The 17,844-nt window shown below is 54.6% G+C and overlaps 1 protein-coding gene across 13 annotated transcripts in view; it reads left to right on the plus strand.

Annotated features, from left to right (window-relative positions):
* MACF1 (microtubule actin crosslinking factor 1) overlaps positions 1-17,844 on the plus strand; it is a 149,947-nt gene that overhangs the window by 41,869 nt on the left and 90,234 nt on the right. For 7 of the 13 annotated variants that reach the window (XM_058040200.1, XM_058040203.1, XM_058040201.1 and 4 more), the window contains exons 1-16: positions 3,319-4,502; positions 7,415-7,581; positions 8,290-8,402; positions 8,495-8,601; positions 8,957-9,076; positions 9,173-9,268; positions 9,497-9,624; positions 9,707-9,800; positions 10,964-11,118; positions 12,501-12,777; positions 13,295-13,423; positions 13,661-13,738; positions 13,825-13,986; positions 14,531-14,635; positions 15,120-15,215; positions 15,536-15,661. In XM_058040200.1, coding sequence (XP_057896183.1) covers positions 3,393-4,502; positions 7,415-7,581; positions 8,290-8,402; positions 8,495-8,601; positions 8,957-9,076; positions 9,173-9,268; positions 9,497-9,624; positions 9,707-9,800; positions 10,964-11,118; positions 12,501-12,777; positions 13,295-13,423; positions 13,661-13,738; positions 13,825-13,986; positions 14,531-14,635; positions 15,120-15,215; positions 15,536-15,661 — 3,063 coding nt within the window. In that variant the 5' untranslated portion in view covers positions 3,319-3,392. Of the gene's footprint in view, positions 1-835; positions 929-3,318; positions 4,503-7,414; positions 7,582-8,289; positions 8,403-8,494; positions 8,602-8,956; positions 9,077-9,172; positions 9,269-9,496; positions 9,625-9,706; positions 9,801-10,963; positions 11,119-12,500; positions 12,778-13,294; positions 13,424-13,660; positions 13,739-13,824; positions 13,987-14,530; positions 14,636-15,119; positions 15,216-15,535; positions 15,662-17,844 lie in introns of those variants that run through there. The other 6 variants (XM_058040211.1, XM_058040208.1, XM_058040212.1 and 3 more) reach the window with 2 other exon arrangements.

The following is a 17,844-nucleotide window of genomic DNA, read 5'->3' on the forward strand; positions in this document are numbered from 1 at the left end:
GGTTTTTGGGAGCTGCACAGCTCTGGGCAGATCCTGCCTGGAGCAGTGGGATGCATCCTGAGACTTGTTGCCTGCACAGCCCCAGGGGCTGGGTGTCCTGTTCTGCCTGTTGGGTCAGGTCCTCCCCACCGTGATGCTCCCAGATATGCCACGGTGATGAAGATGATGATGATGATAAATGGTACCAGTTCATGCTGGAGCAGAGACTCCTCTCCCTCGCTGCTGGCCCGAGGGCATGGAATAAATTTGAGCACATTCCCTACTCCAGGGAGGGCGAGCTGCTTCCAGCCCCCCTCCTCCTCCTCCTCCTCAGCTCCTTGATAGAGACATTTTGCCAAGGGCTCTGGGGAACTTGTTTCTCCACTTGGATGAAACAGCTTTTTCCTTTGAAGTGTGGTGGCCTTGCTGGGATCTTACCCCAGAATGATCCATGGGGTGCTGGGGAGAGGAGACTCCCCCTGGGAGGAGTGAGGGTGTTCCTGCCTTTATTAGAGCTTGATTTTGAGTTAAAGCTGCAGTTACAGCTTGGTCATCCCCGTTTTGCCCCCTCTCTGTGCTCTGTGGCTGTTCAATTATGCACCAGTGCTCAGGGCTTTGGGGACGCTGCTCTGTGAGCTGAACTAAAGCCATTAAGTGCTGGGAAAGCACTTCAGGATGGAGAGTGCTGGAAACATGGAAAAATCCATCTCTGCCTCTTTGGGAAGCCCTGGGATCTTCCTGTGTGCCTGCTCCTCACCGGGGTGGCCCTGGGGACAGCGTGGTGGGGACATGTCCTTGTGCTCTCCATGTGAGGCTGACGGGAAGCTTTAACCCTGGTTTGCCTTTTTTTTCCAAGGTGAAACTGGTGAATATCCGCAATGATGACATCACAGATGGCAACCCCAAACTCACCCTGGGGCTCATCTGGACCATCATCCTCCACTTCCAGGTAGGACACGGGATTTTCTTGCCGTCAGGAGCTGTGGAATCCTTGTTTTCCTGCGTTTTCCGTGGAGATGTCAGCACATGGATGGGCCTGGAGGTTCATGGCAGTGTCATGGAGACCACGCCGGGAGAGCAGCAGCAGCAGCTTCCCCTCATCATTTGCATAATGAAATCATTAATGATGGATTGTGTGGTTTGTTGGCCGTGCCTGTTTGCTCAGCTGGAGTGTCTGGAGAAGAGTAAATTTGGAAGGGGCCAGGGGTTTTATCCCAGGGCACTGCTGACCCTTTGGGTGAAGAACTTTTCACTGGCATGGAATGTGTCAGCCGGGTGCCAGCACAGGCATGGCAGAAGTGCCCTGACCTGGGACTGTCTCTGTGTGCCAGAGATGCTGTTGGAAAAGCAAATTTTGGGTCTTATATGGCTTCAAATTATCCAATTGTAGCTCTGATGGCTTCAGGGGATGACGTGTGGCCATCAGTGAGTTGGCATTTGGGGTTTGATGGCTTCAAGGGGTGATGTGTGCCCATCAGTGAGTTGGCATTTGGGGATTGATGGCTTCAAGGGGTGATGTGTGCCCATCAGTGAGTTGGCATTTGGGGGTTGATGGTCTCAGGGGGTGACCTGTGCCCATCAGTGAGTTGGCATTTAGGGTTTGATGGCTTCAAGGGGTGATGTGTGCCCATCAGTGAGTTGGCATTTGTGGTTTGATGGCTTCAAGGGGTGATGTGTGCCCATCAGTGAGTTGGCATTTAGGGTTTCGTGGCTTCAGGGGGTTGATGTGTGCCCATCAGTGAGTTGGCATTTGGGGTTTGGTGCTGGATGGCATCATCTCTGAGGGATCTGCTGTATCCCAGCTCCCTGCCTTATCCCTGCTGGCATCTTCCAGGCAGGACTAGCGTGGCTGTGAGACTCTTAAGGAAGATTCCACTGGAAGATTGTATTTTTGGAGACTGGGCAGTGCCTCAGGGAGAGGCTTTTGGGGTCAGCCTGGGGCTGAGCTGGGTGTGAGGCTGCTGACAGGGCTCTTCCCAGGCTTTGGCCCTGGGAGCAGCCGGGGTCAGGCTCTACATGCTGATGAGTCACTGTCATTCTGTGGGGCCCTGGCTGTGGCATCTCGTCCCTGCTGTCCTTGTGGTCATCCTGGTGCATCCTCTCTTGCAGGAGAGGGGCATCAGGAGGTCCTGGGTGCCCTCCATGGCCGGGAGGGCACACTGCCACCCTGGTGTGGGTGACATGGGAGCAGGGCTGGTGCTGGTGAGCCTGTGCATCCTGCTCCCACTGCTGCACTAACGGGATTTTTTCTGGGGTTGTAGCTCTATTGTGAACCTCTTAATCTCCCTTAGTGTCCCAGTGCTGCTGCCTGGGGGCAGGCGGCTGGGAGAGCCCCAGAGGGGTTGGGGGTGGGATGGTGCTGCTGTGGAGCCCAGGCTGTGCCAGCTCTGTCGTGGTGAAGATGAGGAGGGTGCCTTGGTGCCCTGGGGGCTTTTCCTCATGTCCTGAGAGCTCTTGTGGTCACTGTTTTCCCTTAGTCATCCTCTGGATTGCTCCCTGTTGAGCGTTTCCTCACTGAATGTTTCCCTGCTTCCTGGGGCTGAGCTCAGTCCCCCCATCTTTGTGTCCCCAGTTTTTGCCTCACCCCCACTCTTGGTGCCTGTTACCCTGCCCTGGTCCCTCTGAGCTGGCAGGCAGAGCTGGGGTGCTCATTCCCCTCAAACCCCTGCCCTGGGAGGCGTTTGGGGCAGGAACCACAAGGGGAGAGGCAGAACTGGGCTGGGCAGCATCATCATCCTCCCGTTCCTGCTGGGACCCTCTGGCTGCAGCTCCCTGGAGCGATGCTGGGTCCCCAGGGCACTTCTGTGCCCCAAACTGGGTGAGCCTGGCAGCGCATCAGTTGGGCTTTTGGGGCTCCCGGAATGAGGAATGAAGAATGAAGGAGCAAACCTTGCGAACTGGAGAGAGGCAGCCCTGCGGAGCATGCAGAGTCACTCTGACTCCTCCCTGCTTTTTTTTTCTTTTTTTTTTTTTTTCCCTTCCCATTTCTCTCCCACCCCTTCCTTTATTCTACCTTTGCCAACCTTCCTTTAGGTTTTGTGTTTTATCCCCGTCTTCCCCAGCCTCTCCCACTCCCCTCCTCGATCGCTGCTCCCCCCCTGTTTGTGTTGGCAAGGGCCGTGCTCCAATTACCTCATATTTGGAGAGAAGGACGCCGCAGCCAATCCCCGCTCCCTCTGCTTTTAGGTCAAGTGATTTCTGAACTGCAGTGAGATGCTTTGAATTTGTCTTCTCGCAGCGCCCAGGCTGTAAGATGGCTGTCTGGAGCGGCGGCGGTGGCGGCAGGGCTGGCGGGAGGGGACGGCGGCAAGGGGCGCTCGGTGGAACGCGGTGTCGGATCCGATGAAGCCCCGCTCGGGATTTATTCGGGAGCCGGCGACTCGCCCAGCTGCCTTCCTGCCGAGCAGCGGGAGATGGGGAATTCGCTGGGCTGCGTTAAAGAGCAGAAGGAAAAAGCTGCGGGAAAGAAGGCACCGCTGTCTCCCAAAAAAAGGGTGCGCTTCAAGCGGAGGCGGAGAGGGAAGAGGAGAGCGATGCCCGAGGCGGCCCCGCAGGAGGAGCCGCCGGCGCTGGAGGCGGCCGAGGATGAGGATGAGGCGCTCAAAGCAGCGAAGGCATCCCCAGGGCAGGAGGGAGGAGAGGAGGAGCCCTCCGGCAGCCGGGACGCCGATCTGGGCGCGCTGCATCCCGGCATCATCGTGCAGGTGAAGGAGCGCTTCCAGGGCGAGCTGCAGAAAGCGCGCCTGGTGCTGGAGCCGCAGCGGCCGGGTGTGGCGGGGGCTGCCCGGGAGGAAGGCACCACCGTCATCGCCCGCCTGCTGGACAACCCGGCCGACAAGGACTGCGAGAAGGCGGTGAGCCGCCTGGTCGAGCTGCAGAGGAGCGGCAGCTGCCGGGCTGTGCTGCTGCCGCTGCGCGCAGGGACCGACGGCCGTGCTGGGACACTGCTGTCCCCAGCCAGCGCCGTGCCCGGCCGGGAACCGGCACCCAGGGATGCTTGGGGGAAAGGAGGCAGCGATGAATTCACCTCCAGCGCCGTGCCCGGCCGGGAACCGGCACCCAGGGATGCTTGGAAAGGAGGCAGCAATGATCCCGTGCCCGGCCAGCAACCAGCACCCAGGGATGCTTGGAGGAAAGGAGGCAGCAATGATCCCGTGCCCGGCCATGAACCAGCACCCAGGGATGCCTGGGGGAAAGGAGGCAGCGATGATCCCACCTCCAGCACCGCCTGGACCTGCTCCTCCTCCTCCGCAGCAGAGCCGGGCACCGTGTCCGAGCTGTCCACGCCGTCCCCCCTGGTGGATCAGCTGGAGAACCCCAGCGTGGGGAGAGGCTCGGGGCTGCCGTCGGAGGGAGACGGGGCCGGGCCGGCGGCGTCCCGCAGCTCCTCGGGGTACGGCAGCGAGCGGCCGGCCAAGGGCACCGGAGCTGCTGGGAGCACGGTGCCACCCGCTGATGGTGGCCTCAGGCTCGCTCTGGAGGGCCGGGCTTGCAGGGGGAGCTCGGGGACAGCCGGAGCAATGGTCAGTGTGTGAGTGTGCCCCCTTTCTGGAGTGGGGTGGGAGGATCTGGCTATGGGGACCCCAAATCCTGCTGGCTCCTGGGCATGGTGATTTCGGCTCAGGGACCCCTAATCCTTCTGGCTCCTGTGCATGGTCATTTCAGCTCAGGGGACCCCAAATCCTGGTGGCTCCCAGGCATGGTGATTTCGGCTCAGGGCACCCCAAATCTTGATGGCTCCCGGGCATGGTTGTTTCGGCAAGGACCAATCTCGTGCTGTGGCAGGATGCTGGAGCAGAAAGCTCCTGAGGCTTTTCCCCTGCAGCATCTCCTCTGGGAAAGTATCCCTTGTGGAGTGAGCTGTCCTGGCAGGGTGGCAGGATGCTGGGGCAGACAGCTCCTTGAGGATTTTCCCCTCCACGGGGAAAGCATCCCTTGGGGACTGAGCTGTCCTGTCCCTGCTCCTGGCACAGGCAGGCTGACAGTGACAGCTCCTGGATGCAGTGGGTGCGGCTGGTGGCTGCTGTCACCACTGCCACTCGTGCCCTCGGGGTGTGAATTTGGGGTGTCCCCTTCCTGCTGCCTGTGCAGGATGGATGGCAGCAGGATGAGCATGGAGATGTGGGGGCTCTGCCTGCCCTGAGGGGTCTCCAGGAGGAACAGGAGGGGATGGTGCTGTGTTTCAGAGCCTGTTGCTGCTTGCTGGTCACTTTTTTGGGGGATGACAGCATGGGCAAAGGTGTCCTTGGATCTGGTCAAGCTGTGAATGCCCCAGGACAAGTGTGTGGTTCAAGGGGCCGTGGCCCTGATGCCTTTGCCAGGCTGGGACCACTGTCACAGCCACCATGTGGCCTTCAGCATCCTGCCACCAGTTGCTTGATGAACAGAGCTGATGCTGGAAGGGTTTGGCCCCATTTCCTGCGAGTTTCCACTCTCTTTTCTTGCTGGTGCCTCCCTAAATCTTTGTCCTGTCACAGACATGTGAAGAAAGGAGGGTGGAGCTGGTGCCGCACCCTGCACCTCCATAAGCACATCTCTGGGAGAGTTTCCACCAAGGATCCTCTCAGGGAGCAGGCCCAGTGCTTGGAGACCCCCAGGGCTGTGTCAGGGATTAAAAATAAAGGATTTCTCAGATCTGGGGTGCTGTGAGTGCTCCTGGATGGGCAGCACTGCTGGAGTGGGGCACACCTGGTGGGTGGGTTCACAGAAGGGTTAATTCTGCTCTTAATTAAGAGCCATCAGGTAATTAATAAAGAGGTGCTGAGCAGAGGGAGCTTTGTGGGTCCTCCCTGGAGGTGTGGAGGGTCCCATCCTGCTGCTCACCCAGCACATCATCCCATCCATCCCAGCTCTGCCACCAGGTGCCCATTCCCAACATCCCTGGGGAGAGGGGGAAAGGCAGCCCCGGGGCTGGAGGAGTTAAAGGCAGCTCCGGCAGCGTGGCAGCAGCTGACAAAGAGCAGTTCTATGTGTGATGAGCGTGTCAGGCTGGAGAGGGAGGTGAGCTGCAGCATACCAATGACACCGGCGGGGCGGGACAGACGCTGCTAATCCCGCAGGTCCCCGTCTCCTGCCTGCTCAGGGATGTCTGACAGCCCCGAGCGCTGCCAGCGCCCAGCTGAGCGTGTTTTTGGGGAGGGATTTGGGTGTTTTCAGGGCTGGGTGCTGGCGCACCTGCTCCCTGCAGTGCCGGGAGGAGGAATTTGGGGAGCAAGCAGCCTGCGTTGCCTTTCCGTGGGCACCGTGGAAAATCCGCGTGGCTCCCACCCTCCCCTTTGTCCTGCCCTTAATTGAGGGGAGGTAATTGTGCCGAGTGGGGAGCTGGGGAGGGGAGGGTGAGGAGGAAGCCGTGCCAGTCAGGAATTTGCTGGCATGCGGGGACACGTGCGTGGCGTCACGTGCCAGTCTGGGACTCGCAGCCAGCCCTGTCTGAGGGGTCCGTGACTGGCGCTGCCTTTGCTTGGGAACTGGGTCACAGCACCCCCTGGCACCAGCACCCCCTGGCACCAGCACCCCCTGGCACCAACCAGGCACAGTGGGGATGTCACATCCTTCTCCCCATCCTTCCCTTTTCCCCCAGTGTGGAGCTGCTCTCCATGGCTGGAGGTCAGAGAGCTCCTCTCCCAAGTGTTTTCCCGCTTCTTCAGTTGGTGTTTTTTACAACAGCTCCAGGTGGAGCTGCCCTGCCACACCTGCATTCCCAACAAGAGATATTGGTGGTGGTCCCTTCTCCTTGCCCACCCTGGGTGCTGCTCCAACATGGAGCTGCTCCGTGGCTGGAGGTTACAGAGAGAGAGATGTCCTCTCCAAGTGTTTTCCTGCTTCTTAAGTTGGTATTTTTTATGCTCCAGGTGGAGCTGCCCTGCCACACCTGCAGCCCCAACAAGAGATGTTGGTGGTGGTCCCTTCTCCTTGCCCACCTTTGGTGCTGCTGGGTGGCAGTGATGAACCATTCCAGGAGCCCCAGGTGTCTGAGGGTGCTGGGGTGGGTGCAGGAGGGTGCACGGTGTGTTTGGAGCAGGGAAGGGCCTGCCTGGAGCCTCCTCTCTCCAGGACGTTGTGTTCCCAGTGAGGTGTGTCCCTGGCTGTGGGGACAGGGGTGGTGCACAGGGAGTGGCTCTGGTGGTTGTTGGCAGCTGGGGTTTGGAGCTGTCAGCTCGTGTCCCAGCTGGGCTGGGCTGTGTGGCCAAGCAGCCTCTGGTGGCCCTGTGAAATGGGGTTGGAAAATGTCTGGCTCTGCCTGTTTGGATCTCCAGCCTGCCCAAACCGATCCTGTGACCCCTTCCCAAATTCCTTGGCCTTCCACAGCGTCCCCTCTCCCCATGGTGACCACAAGTTGCCTCCTGCCCTTTCTGGCAGCCAGGTCTGGGGCAAGGAAATCCTGGTGGATTTCCCTGCTCCTGCATCCTCCCATGGCTGTGCTGCTTCCTTGCAGATCTCTGACATCTACATCAGCGGGGAGCTGGGGGATATGTCAGCCAAGGAGAAGCTCCTGCTGTGGACACAGAAGGTGACAGCAGGTTACATCGGGCTGAAGTGCACCAACTTCTCCTCCTGCTGGAGCGATGGCAAGATGTTCAACGCCCTCATCCACAGATACAGGTGGGCAGGGAGCAGCAATGGGAGTGTCAGGAGGGTGGGAGGAGGGATGAGGGTCTCCCAGGGGTCTCTGCCCACCACTGTGGTCAGTGATGGGCTGGAGTGCTTGGAGATGTGGCAGGGGGCAGTGTCTTTTGTACCTGGAATTCTCTCTTCTGCCAGTGTTTTTTCCTGCTTCTTAAGTTGGTATTTTTTACAACAGGGTGCTCCAGGTGCAGCTCCCCTGCCACACCTGCAGCCCCAGCAAGAGATTTTGGTGGTGGTGGTGGTAGCTGTGGTGGAGGGGATGCTTGGAATGAGCAAAAGACACATCAGGTTGCAGGAAAAAAAAAAATCTTAATGAGGTTGGGTAGAGAGGCAGAAATGAAAAGCTTTAAAACTCTCGAGTGCTGCAGTGCTGCCCTTTTGCTCTCCATGAACAGCAGCACTTCCATCCATGCTTTTATCCAAGCATCTTGGAGGTCTCCCAAGCAGCAGTTAATCCTCTCTTGATTCCTTCTCCCCCAGCTAGCAACAAGAGGTTTTTCTTTGCAACCTGAACCCCCTTTCCAAAGGGGATGAGCCAGGGAAGTCCTGCAGCCCCTTGCAGAGCCCCCACGTGGGGCAGGAGCTCAGACCAACCCTGGGAGCCACCCATGGCAGTGATGCCCACCTGGGATGCCCTGCCCTGCCCACCCGGTGCTGGCTGTGACTCTGGGGTGTGTCTTGCAGGCCAGATCTGGTGGACATGGAGAGGGTGCAGATCCAGAGCAACAGGGAGAACCTGGAGCAGGCCTTCGAGATCGCCGAGCGCCTGGGGGTCACTCGGCTGCTGGATGCTGAAGGTGGGTGCCCAGGGTGTGACACCACTGCAGGGACGTGCCAGCCTCTCTTCCCTCTCCTTTCCTCACTGCCTTTCTGCTTCCCTTCCTTCCAGATGTGGATGTTCCCTCTCCAGATGAGAAATCTGTGATAACTTACGTGTCTTCAATCTACGATGCCTTTCCCAAAGTCCCCGAGGGAGGAGAAGGGATCAGCGCCATCGTAAGCACTGCTGAGGGCTGGGAGGCTGGGGCAGCCTTTTGTGGGGCAGCTGGGGGTGCTGGGCAGGGTTTGGGGAAGGGGCTGTTCCCTGTGCAAAAGGGCTGAGGAGAAGGAGGAGAACCCCATTATGGTGTCTGCCCTGTGACCTGCTGGGGTGTCTGTAAAGCCACAGCAGGAAAAAAGCTGAGCTTGGAGAGAGCAACCAGCAAGGAGAATCCTCCTCCTCTTCCTCCTCCCTGTACCTGGGATGGCATCACAGCAGGAGTGCCCTGGCACATGAACCCACCCTGCAGCACCTCAGTTCCTCTGTGATTTGCCCGCCAGCAGTGCTTGCAAAGACACTCTCGCCCCACAGGAGGTGGATTCGAGGTGGCTGGAGTACCAGACCCGCGTGGAGTCCCTCATCTCGTGGATCAAGCAGCACACGATACTCATGTCAGACAAATCCTTCCCCCAGAACCCTGTAGAGCTAAAGGTAGGTGCTGGACAAGGTCTCTCCTCCTCAGTGTCTCCAGTGCTGAGGGATGTGGCACTCCCCAGGGTGGTTCCTGATGAGCCTTTCTCGTCCCAGGCACTTTATAACCAGTACATACACTTCAAAGAAACTGAAATCCCAGCAAAGGAGCAGGAGAAAGGACAGATAGAGGAGCTCTACAAACTGCTAGAGGTAAGGATCATCCTGGCTGCCCAGAGGCTGCTAGGTGGGAGTGCTGTGCTTTTTCAGCAGGCCTGAACTGTGCTCAGTTCAGGTTTATTTTGGAGTGGGGAAGTGGGAACACCCCTCAGGACAAACGAGCAGTGATCAGCACTGCAGGAGCGGAGGCAGAGCGCCTCTTCCCTCGCTGGAATCTCAAGGCAGAGGTGGGAAATGCCATCCTGCTGACGTTCCCCCCAGGTTTGGATCGAGTTTGGGCGCATCAAGCTGCCCCAGGGCTACCACCCCAACGACGTGGAGGAGGAGTGGGGCAAGCTCATCATCGAGATGCTGGAGCGCGAGAAGCTCCTGCGGCCGGCGGTGGAGAGGTGGGTGCCGTGCCCCTGGCAGGGACATCCCCTGCTCCTTCCTCGCCCAAAACCCCTCCCTCACCTCCCTCTGTCCTTCCAGGCTGGAACTGCTGCTACAAATCGCCAACAAAATCCAGAATGGTGCTCTGAGCTGTGAGGAAAAGCTCACCCTGGCCAAGAACACGCTGCAGGCTGTGAGTGGGGAGTGGGGTTTGCCCCTCCTGGTTTTATTGATTGGTTTGTTTTCCTGCTCCTGTTTTGTACCCATCTCCTCTCCTCTCTTCTGCCTGGAATGTTTTCCTTTCTTTTCTGCCCTTGAGCCTGTCCTAGAGGTGCTGTAGGGGTGGTGGCAGATATTTGGTGATCCATGGATCAGCTTGAGGACAGAGGGATGGGGAATGGTTTTGTTTCTGGGAATACAGCAAGCGGGGCTGGACATCTGCAGAGAGGAGAACAGCACTTCTAGGAGAGCTTGTTGAGTATTTTTTTTTGTTGTATAATGAGGCTTAAAACCCCCAAAATCTGTTTTATTTGCCTGGTGGAAAGGACTCAGTGGCAGACCCTGGGTAGGGAGCAGGTTTCTGAAGAGATTTTCTTTGTTATAGGAGAAAAGACATACCAGGAGCCCCAGCATCCTCGGGCTCCTGGGGCTCCTGGAATGGTCCAGCAGCACCCAGGGTGGGCAAGGAGAAGGGACCACTGTGGTGGTGTTCAGGATGAGGGAAGAAAAGAGAATCTTGACTCCATGTTTCAGAGGGCTGATTTATTATTTTATGATATATATTATATTAAAACGATTTGTTAAAACTACACTAAAGAATGGAAGAAAGGATTTCGTCAGAAGGCTTAAAAGGAAAGGAATGGGATGATAATAAAATTTTGTGATTGATTAGAGAGTCTGAGACAGCTAGACTGTGATTGGCCATTAACTAAAAACAACCACATAAGACCAATCAAAGATGCCCCTGTTGCATTCCACAGCAGCAGATAATCATTATTTACATTTCATTTCTGAGGCCTCCCAGCTTCTCAAGAGAAAAAATCCTAACAAAAAAGACTTTTCAGAAAATATGTGTGTAACAGACCACCACCAAAATCTCTAGTTGGGGCTGCAGGTGTGGCAGGGGGCCTCCACCTGGAGCATAAAAAAACACCAATTTAAGAAGCAGGAAAACACCTGGAGAGGAGCTCTCTGCCCTCCAGCCATGGAGCAGCTCCACGCTGGGGGAGAAAGGAAGGATGGGGAGAAGGATGTGCCATGGGGCGGTGGCAGGAGATGCTGTGACCCAGCACCCCGTGACTCTCAGCCCCACTCAGGGCTGAGGGGGCTCGTCCTGAGTGTCCCCTGTCCCCTCAGGACGCTGCTCACCTGGAGGCAGGCCAGCCCGTGCAGCACGAGGCCGACGTGGTGGCGTTCCTGCAGGAGAGCGAGGGGCTCATCCGCCAGCTCCAGGTGGACGTGCAGATCCTCCGCGACGAGAACTACTACCAGCTGGAGGAGCTGGTGTTCAGGTGGGCTTGAGGAGCTTCCTCAGGGGCTGCACAGCCCCTCTGTGTGGGGCACATCCCCTCAGGGGCTGTACAGCCCCTCTGTGTGGTCACCGATTGTTGTGGTGCTTTGAGGGTCCCCAGGGTGAGGTGAGAGATGAGAATTGACTCCCCAGGTTGTCAGAAGGCTGATATATTATATTATATTATATTATATTATATTATATTATATTATATTATATTATATTATATTATATTATATTATATTATATTATATTATATTATATTATATATAGTATATATACTATACTATATATATTATAGTATATATATAGTATAGTATAATATATATAATTATATATACTATATTATACTATACTATATATAATTATATATATTGTACTATACTATATATATTATAGTGTATATATAGTATAGTATAATATATATAATTATATATACTATACTACATTATACTATACTACATTATATTATATTATATTATATTATATTATATTATATTATATTATATTATATTATATTATATTATATTATATTATATTATATTATATTATATTATATTATATTATATTATATTATATTATATTATATTATATGGAAATGATAAACTAAAACTGTAGTAAAGAAAGAGAAAGGAGACATCAAAAGCTTAGACAAGAATGAATAATAAAAACTCCTGACTGACCAGAGAGTCTGACACAGCTGGGCTAGGTTTGGTTATTAAGTTAAAACAATTCACATTAAACCAATCAAACTTGTTGGTAAGCAACCTCCAAACCACATTCCAAGCAATCGGATAATTATTGTTTACATTTTTTTTTTCTGAGGCTCCTCAGCTTCTCAGGAGGAAAATCCTGGCAAAGGGATTTTTCAGAAAAAATGGTGATTCACGTGTCCATCTCCTTACCTGATATATGGTCTCCTCGAGCCAGGTCTCATAAGCTCTTGGAGATTTATATTGCACCTAAGATAGCTCAGCTACCTTAGAACGTATAAAATCAGCAGGATGGCTTCTGTGGTAGTATTGAAAACAGAAAAGTTTCAATAAAAGGCAAAATAACCAAACTCTTTACAGAGAAAAACCAGGTGCAAGGGGTTCTTGCTCCTGGTAAAACACCTCACAAAAGCCATTAGTTTCTTTGTTCTCTAAAAGCAATTAGTTTATTTGTTCTCTTTTTCTAGTAAATTGCTTAGGTGGAACTTTTTGGCTCCTGTCCAATTGTCCATCCTTAAGTCTGAGGTGAAGTCCCCCAGGTCCTATGAGATGTCTTTACCTAATCAAGGAGAGAAACCTCTGGGTTTTTTCTTTCTTTTGGGGGCCAAGGATAGTTTTGCCACTCTGTGACACATTCCCATCCTTACCCACTCCTTGCTTGCTCCCCCAGGACCATGAGGCTGAAGGACGAGCTGGTGACGCTGAGGTTGGAGTGCACCAACCTGTACAGGAAGGGCCACTTCTCCACCCTGGAGCTGGTGCCCACGTCCACGCTGAGCACCACACACCTCAAGGGCGAGTCCCTGACCAAGGGGCTCCACACCTCCTCGGCCTCCTGGTTCAGGAAGCCCATGACCAGGACGGAGCTGGTGGCCATCTCCTCCTCTGAAGATGAAGGCAGCCTTCGCTTCGTCTACGAGCTGCTGGCCTGGGTGGAGGAGATGCAGGTGAGGAGATGCTGGGCCAAACCTCCTGCCTGTGCTCAGGCTGATGGGGGAAGCTGCCCCCAGGCCTTCTCCCGCCTTTATCTGTGAATAATTGCTTTGGTGGTTTGTAGTTTTTGGAGATCTGAGGCTTCTGTCTGGAGCTGGGTTTTCTCTCTTGTGGTCCTGCTGGCCAGTGGGGACCAGAGGAGCCTTTCAAAGCTGGATCTGGGTTTTCTCTCTTGGGGTCCTGCTGGTCTCTGGTCACCTTTCAAAGCTGGAAACAGATCTGTGCTGATGCACTCACTTGGTCTTACGTGGGTGGGAAGCTTGTGTAGGCTGTCCCAGAAACATTCAGAGTTGGAGCACTGGCTTAGGATCTTTTAGCAGCACTGGGAGGTGTTTGTTCCCTCTGGGGTGACCTGGGAGGATTCCTGGTGATCTTCCACCAAGACTGGGAGGTGTTTCTTCCCTCTGGGATGATCCTGGTGTCCCTTTGAGAGCACAATGAGCAGTGCTGACCTGACCCCCTTGGTTTCAGATGAGGCTGGAGCGGGCAGAGTGGGGCACTGACCTGCCCAGTGTGGAATCCCAGCTGGAGACCCAGAGGCACATCCATGCCAGCGTGGAGGACCTGGGATCCAGCGTGAAGGAGGCCAGGGTGTATGAGGTATGGTGGGGGACACCAGACGTGGGAAATGAGGGCACTGGGATCAGCTCTTGTGGCTCACATTCCTGGCACAGAGAGGATTTTGAAGGATGCAGCTTCTGGGTTGATGCAGTATTGTACTGAGCCATCCTCTCCACCCTCCCCTTCCTCATGCAGAGCTGTGGAGAAAGATTTGGGGGTGGGATTTTGAGTGATGCTGTCCTGTGAAGGATAATAAGAACATTTCTCATCCTTCAGGGCAAAATGTCTCCGAATTTCCGCGCCAGCTACACAGAGACACTGGGCAAGCTGGAGACTCAGTACTGCAAACTGATGGTGAGCCTGGGGGCCCTCCCTGCTCCAAGACTGGGGAGAGGGGAAAAAAACATCAGGAGGAATAATAAACCATTCTTGGTGTCCAGGAAACCTCGAGCTTCAGGCTGAGGCACCTGCAGAGCCTGCACGGATTCGTGTCCAGGGCCACAGCTGAGCTGATCTGGCTGAATGAGAAGGAGGAGGAGGAACTGGCCTACGACTGGAGTGATAACAACCCCAACATTGCAGCCAAGAAGAATTACTTCTCGGTGAGTGCTGGGAGGGCAGGTGCTGCTTTTGGTGCTCTGTGGAGCCCTCAGCTCCCGACAGACCCAAAATCCTGAGGCTGGATGCTCCCTCCCAGCTCCCTGAGCTTGTTGTGCCTGAACAGAGCTGATGGAAGCTCTCTCCAGAGCAGAAAGTGAAATGAATGTGTGTGCTCAATTGAATTGCAGTCAAAAAGGCATCAAAAGATGTATTTTTAGCATTATTTTAGAGCTCAAGGCGTCTTGAACTAGCGGGGGCGAGGGGAGTGAGTCTGAGCCAAAGAGGAAAATTGATTCCTCTTTACAGCAGTGTAAACAAATTCCCATCTTTCCACAATCACTGTGTGAAGCTGAAGAGGTCCCTGGGCAGGTTTCCAGTGCCTGTTTGGCACACAGGAGGCAGATTCCTGTTGGGAATGGGGCTGTGGTGCCATGCTGGATTCCCTGGCATCCACTGGTACCTCCTTTAGAACTTCCACGCTGTGTTAGTTGGACACATGGTCTGACCGATATCCCAGAGCTGAGATTTGGGCTTTCCCTCCTGCAGGAGCTGACAGCAGAGCTGGAAGAGAAGCAGGACATCTTCCGTTCCCTCCAGGACACGGCTGAGCTGCTCTCCCTGGAGAACCACCCTGCCAAGCAAACCGTGGAGGTGAGCAGGAGCTGTGGGGCTCCCAAGGGTCAGATCACCTCAGATGGAATTAAAAGACTCACTGCCTCGCCCCACAGTGCCTGGTGAGGTGTTTTGTGGTGGCAGGACATCAGTGCAGTGGTGGAGGTTTTTAATTTTGGGAAGTGGCCGTTCCCGAATAATCGCCACCTCAAATCAAGAGAATGAGCCTTTCCCACAGAGAGGTGATGCATGGAGTGGCCTTGGCTTCCAAGGACACCGTGGTGGTGAAGCAAAGGGCTGTGGGAACCTTTTCCATGGGGTAAAAGCAAAACTGTTCCTGCCTCTGGCATTGTGGGTGACATGGGGACACTGAGACAGGGTCAGCCATCTCCTGTGTCCAAACCCTCCTGTCTGCAGCCAGATTTTGGTCATTTCTGTCCCTCCCTCAGGCTCCTGTGTCCTTGCTGTGCCCCTCCTGGCTGTGAATTCCCTATTCCAGTTCTTTTTTCTGTGTTTTCCACAGGCCTACAGTGCTGCTGTGCACACCCAGTGGCAGTGGATCAAGCAGCTGTGCCTGTGCGTGGAGCAGCACGTCAAGGAGAACGCTGCCTATTTCCAGGTATTTGGGGCCAAATTCCCTCAATCCCATCTGCTGAATCCCACTCCGTGAGCTCCTCACTCTGCTGTTGTCCTTGATGGAGAGGGAAGAAGGGATTTTTTTTCCCTCTGGAATATCTCTTAGCTGCTCCCTGGGCATTTCTAGGGGAAAAAGGGATCCACAATTCCCCGTAGTTCTGCTCATCCAGCTGGGATGATCCTGCCCTTGCAGCCCTAAAGCCAGAGCAGTGTCAGGAGCTGCTGGCTGAGCCTTTGGGATGCTCCTTGCCTGTCTCCAGGGAATTTATCCAGGTTCCCCGTGACCCTTTTTTGCCTTGGCAGTTCTTCAGCGACGCCCGGGAGTCGGAGACGTACCTGCGCAACCTGCAGGACTCCATCAAGAGGAAATATTCCTGCGACCACAACACGAGCCTGACACGGCTGGAGGACCTGCTGCAGGACTCCATGGTGGGTCCTCTGACACGCCAGCACCCTGCTCTGCTCCACAGGGACACCTCTTTGCTCCCCAAGGAGAACTCTTTTATCCCCACAGTTTGGTGGGACGTGGTTTGTGTTCTGTGATGGGGTTCGTGGGTGAGGGAAGAGATGAGGATCTGACTCCGTGTTCCAGAAGGCTTGATTTATTGTTTTATTATATATATTACATTAAAACTGTACCAAAAGAATAGAAGAAAAGGTTCTCATCAGAAGGCTGGCTAAGAATAGGATAGGAAAGAATTATAACAAAGGTTTGTGGCTCAGGCTCTGTGTCCGAGCCAGCTGACTGTGATTGGCCATTAATTACAAACATCTAACATGGACTAATCCCAGATGCACCTGTTGCATTCCACAGCAGCAGATAACCATTGTTTACATTTTGTTCCTGAGGCTTCTCAGCTTCTCAGGAGGAAAAATCTTAAGGAAAGGATTTTTCATGAAAGTCGTTTGCGACAGTGTTCCTTTGGTTTGTGTTCCGCCTCAAGCAGTGATTTGCTTGCCCTTGGAGCTGCTGAATGAGCTGTGTGGTGCAGCTGGAGTTGGTCGCTGTCATTCAGAGCCACCATCTGCCCTCTCTGTGTCCTCAGGGTGAGGAGCAGGCTGTGCAAGATCACCAACCTGAGCTGCTCCTGCCCCAGCCATGCCCATCCTGCTTGAGTCCTGCTGACAAAGGCAGGGCCTTTAGGATGCTCCTGCTTCTGCTTTGGAGCTGGTGGAGAAAGGCCTGCTCTTTATCCAGCCCAAATCCTGTGCTAATCCATGCTGCTGGATGGGGGGAGAGCCAGGGCAGCCTGGCTGTGCCAGGGGCTGATCTCTGAACACGTGGCCTGGCTTAGCTGAGCAGAGCAGAGCCCAGGCCGTGGCACTGTCACCTTTTTTGCCTGATTTGGCCTGAAAAAAACCAACCTAAAAACAACCCCCGAGGAGCAAAGCATCAGCAGGGCCAGGGGAGGATTTGGGCTGTGGCTGAAGTGCTGAGCCGTGGTGGCAGGGCCAGGAGGTGACACTGAGGTGTGGAGGCAGGTGGTCACCAAGAAGGGCACAGCAAGGTGTCCCCAGTGGCTCTGGGGTGCCCTAACGGGGGGTGATGGGTGCATCAGCACTGGGGGCTCCCCCATCCTCTCTCAGGGTTCTCCTGGCCTGTCTCTGGTGCTGCCAGGACCTGGAGCAGCCAGGGGCTGTGTTTGGGAGCCCTGGCACATCTGGGGTGGGAGAGGCTGTTCTGGGCAGCCAGAGAGTGGCCACAAACCCAGGGCTGGGGCAGCTGCCCTGAGCTCAGCTATATTACTCTTTCTTACCTAATAAGTTAAAGTTGTATTTCTTCCAATCATGCTCCCTGGGACAGGCACAGGTAGTTTATTTAATCATTTATTCTTTTATTTAAATTTTATTTAATTTCATATTTTTTTTAACCATTAAGTTCTCCTCCACTGTCTTAGCACACTAACCAACCCCAGAGTACCAAGCATGAGGGAGAACCTTTTCTGGGATCCTTTTTTTTTTTTGAAACCTTTGCCACAGCCAGCAGGGGCTGAGCTGTCACTACTCACACCAGCTGCCAGTGTTGTGATCTGCACATGTCCCCAGAGGCTGTTCCAGGGGAGCTTTGCCACCATTCCCCTCCTGGTTGGTGCCATCACCACACCCAGCAGGGATTTGTAGGAATAGAATTTCCTCCATCTGGCAGGTTTCTCCCCAAAGCCAGAGGCCTGTGCGATCGCTGCACCCCGAGCCCTTTCTCCTGAGATGTTTGATCCCCGTAATTCATCATCTCCCATTCCAGCCATTGGTTTAAACACCTTTTCATCCTTTGCTTTAGAGAGGGAGCATGCGTCCCTGGGCTCTCCTGCAGGCAGCCAAACATCCCCAGCTTTGGGCTGGGCATTGTCCTGCTCTCAGCCCCTCTCAGCTCCTGCGACTTTGTTCTGGTGGATGTTGTGTTCTCTCATTTTCACCCTTTTGAAAGAAAACATTTCTTTGTCCTACCAGCCAGAGAGGCAGAGGCGTGCATGTGGCTTTGCAGGGCAGTGGGAGTAGCAGCGATGCCCCATCCCATCTCCTGAGCCCTCTCCCCACCCTGCCAGGGCAGCAGGATCCTCTGAGGTGTTTGCTCAGCCCTTGCAGGCCAGCACTGGGGTGGGGGGCGAGCTGAG

This window comes from Melospiza georgiana, chromosome 24 (genome assembly GCF_028018845.1).
Source record: "Melospiza georgiana isolate bMelGeo1 chromosome 24, bMelGeo1.pri, whole genome shotgun sequence".
NCBI classification, from domain to species: domain Eukaryota; kingdom Metazoa; phylum Chordata; class Aves; order Passeriformes; family Passerellidae; genus Melospiza; species Melospiza georgiana.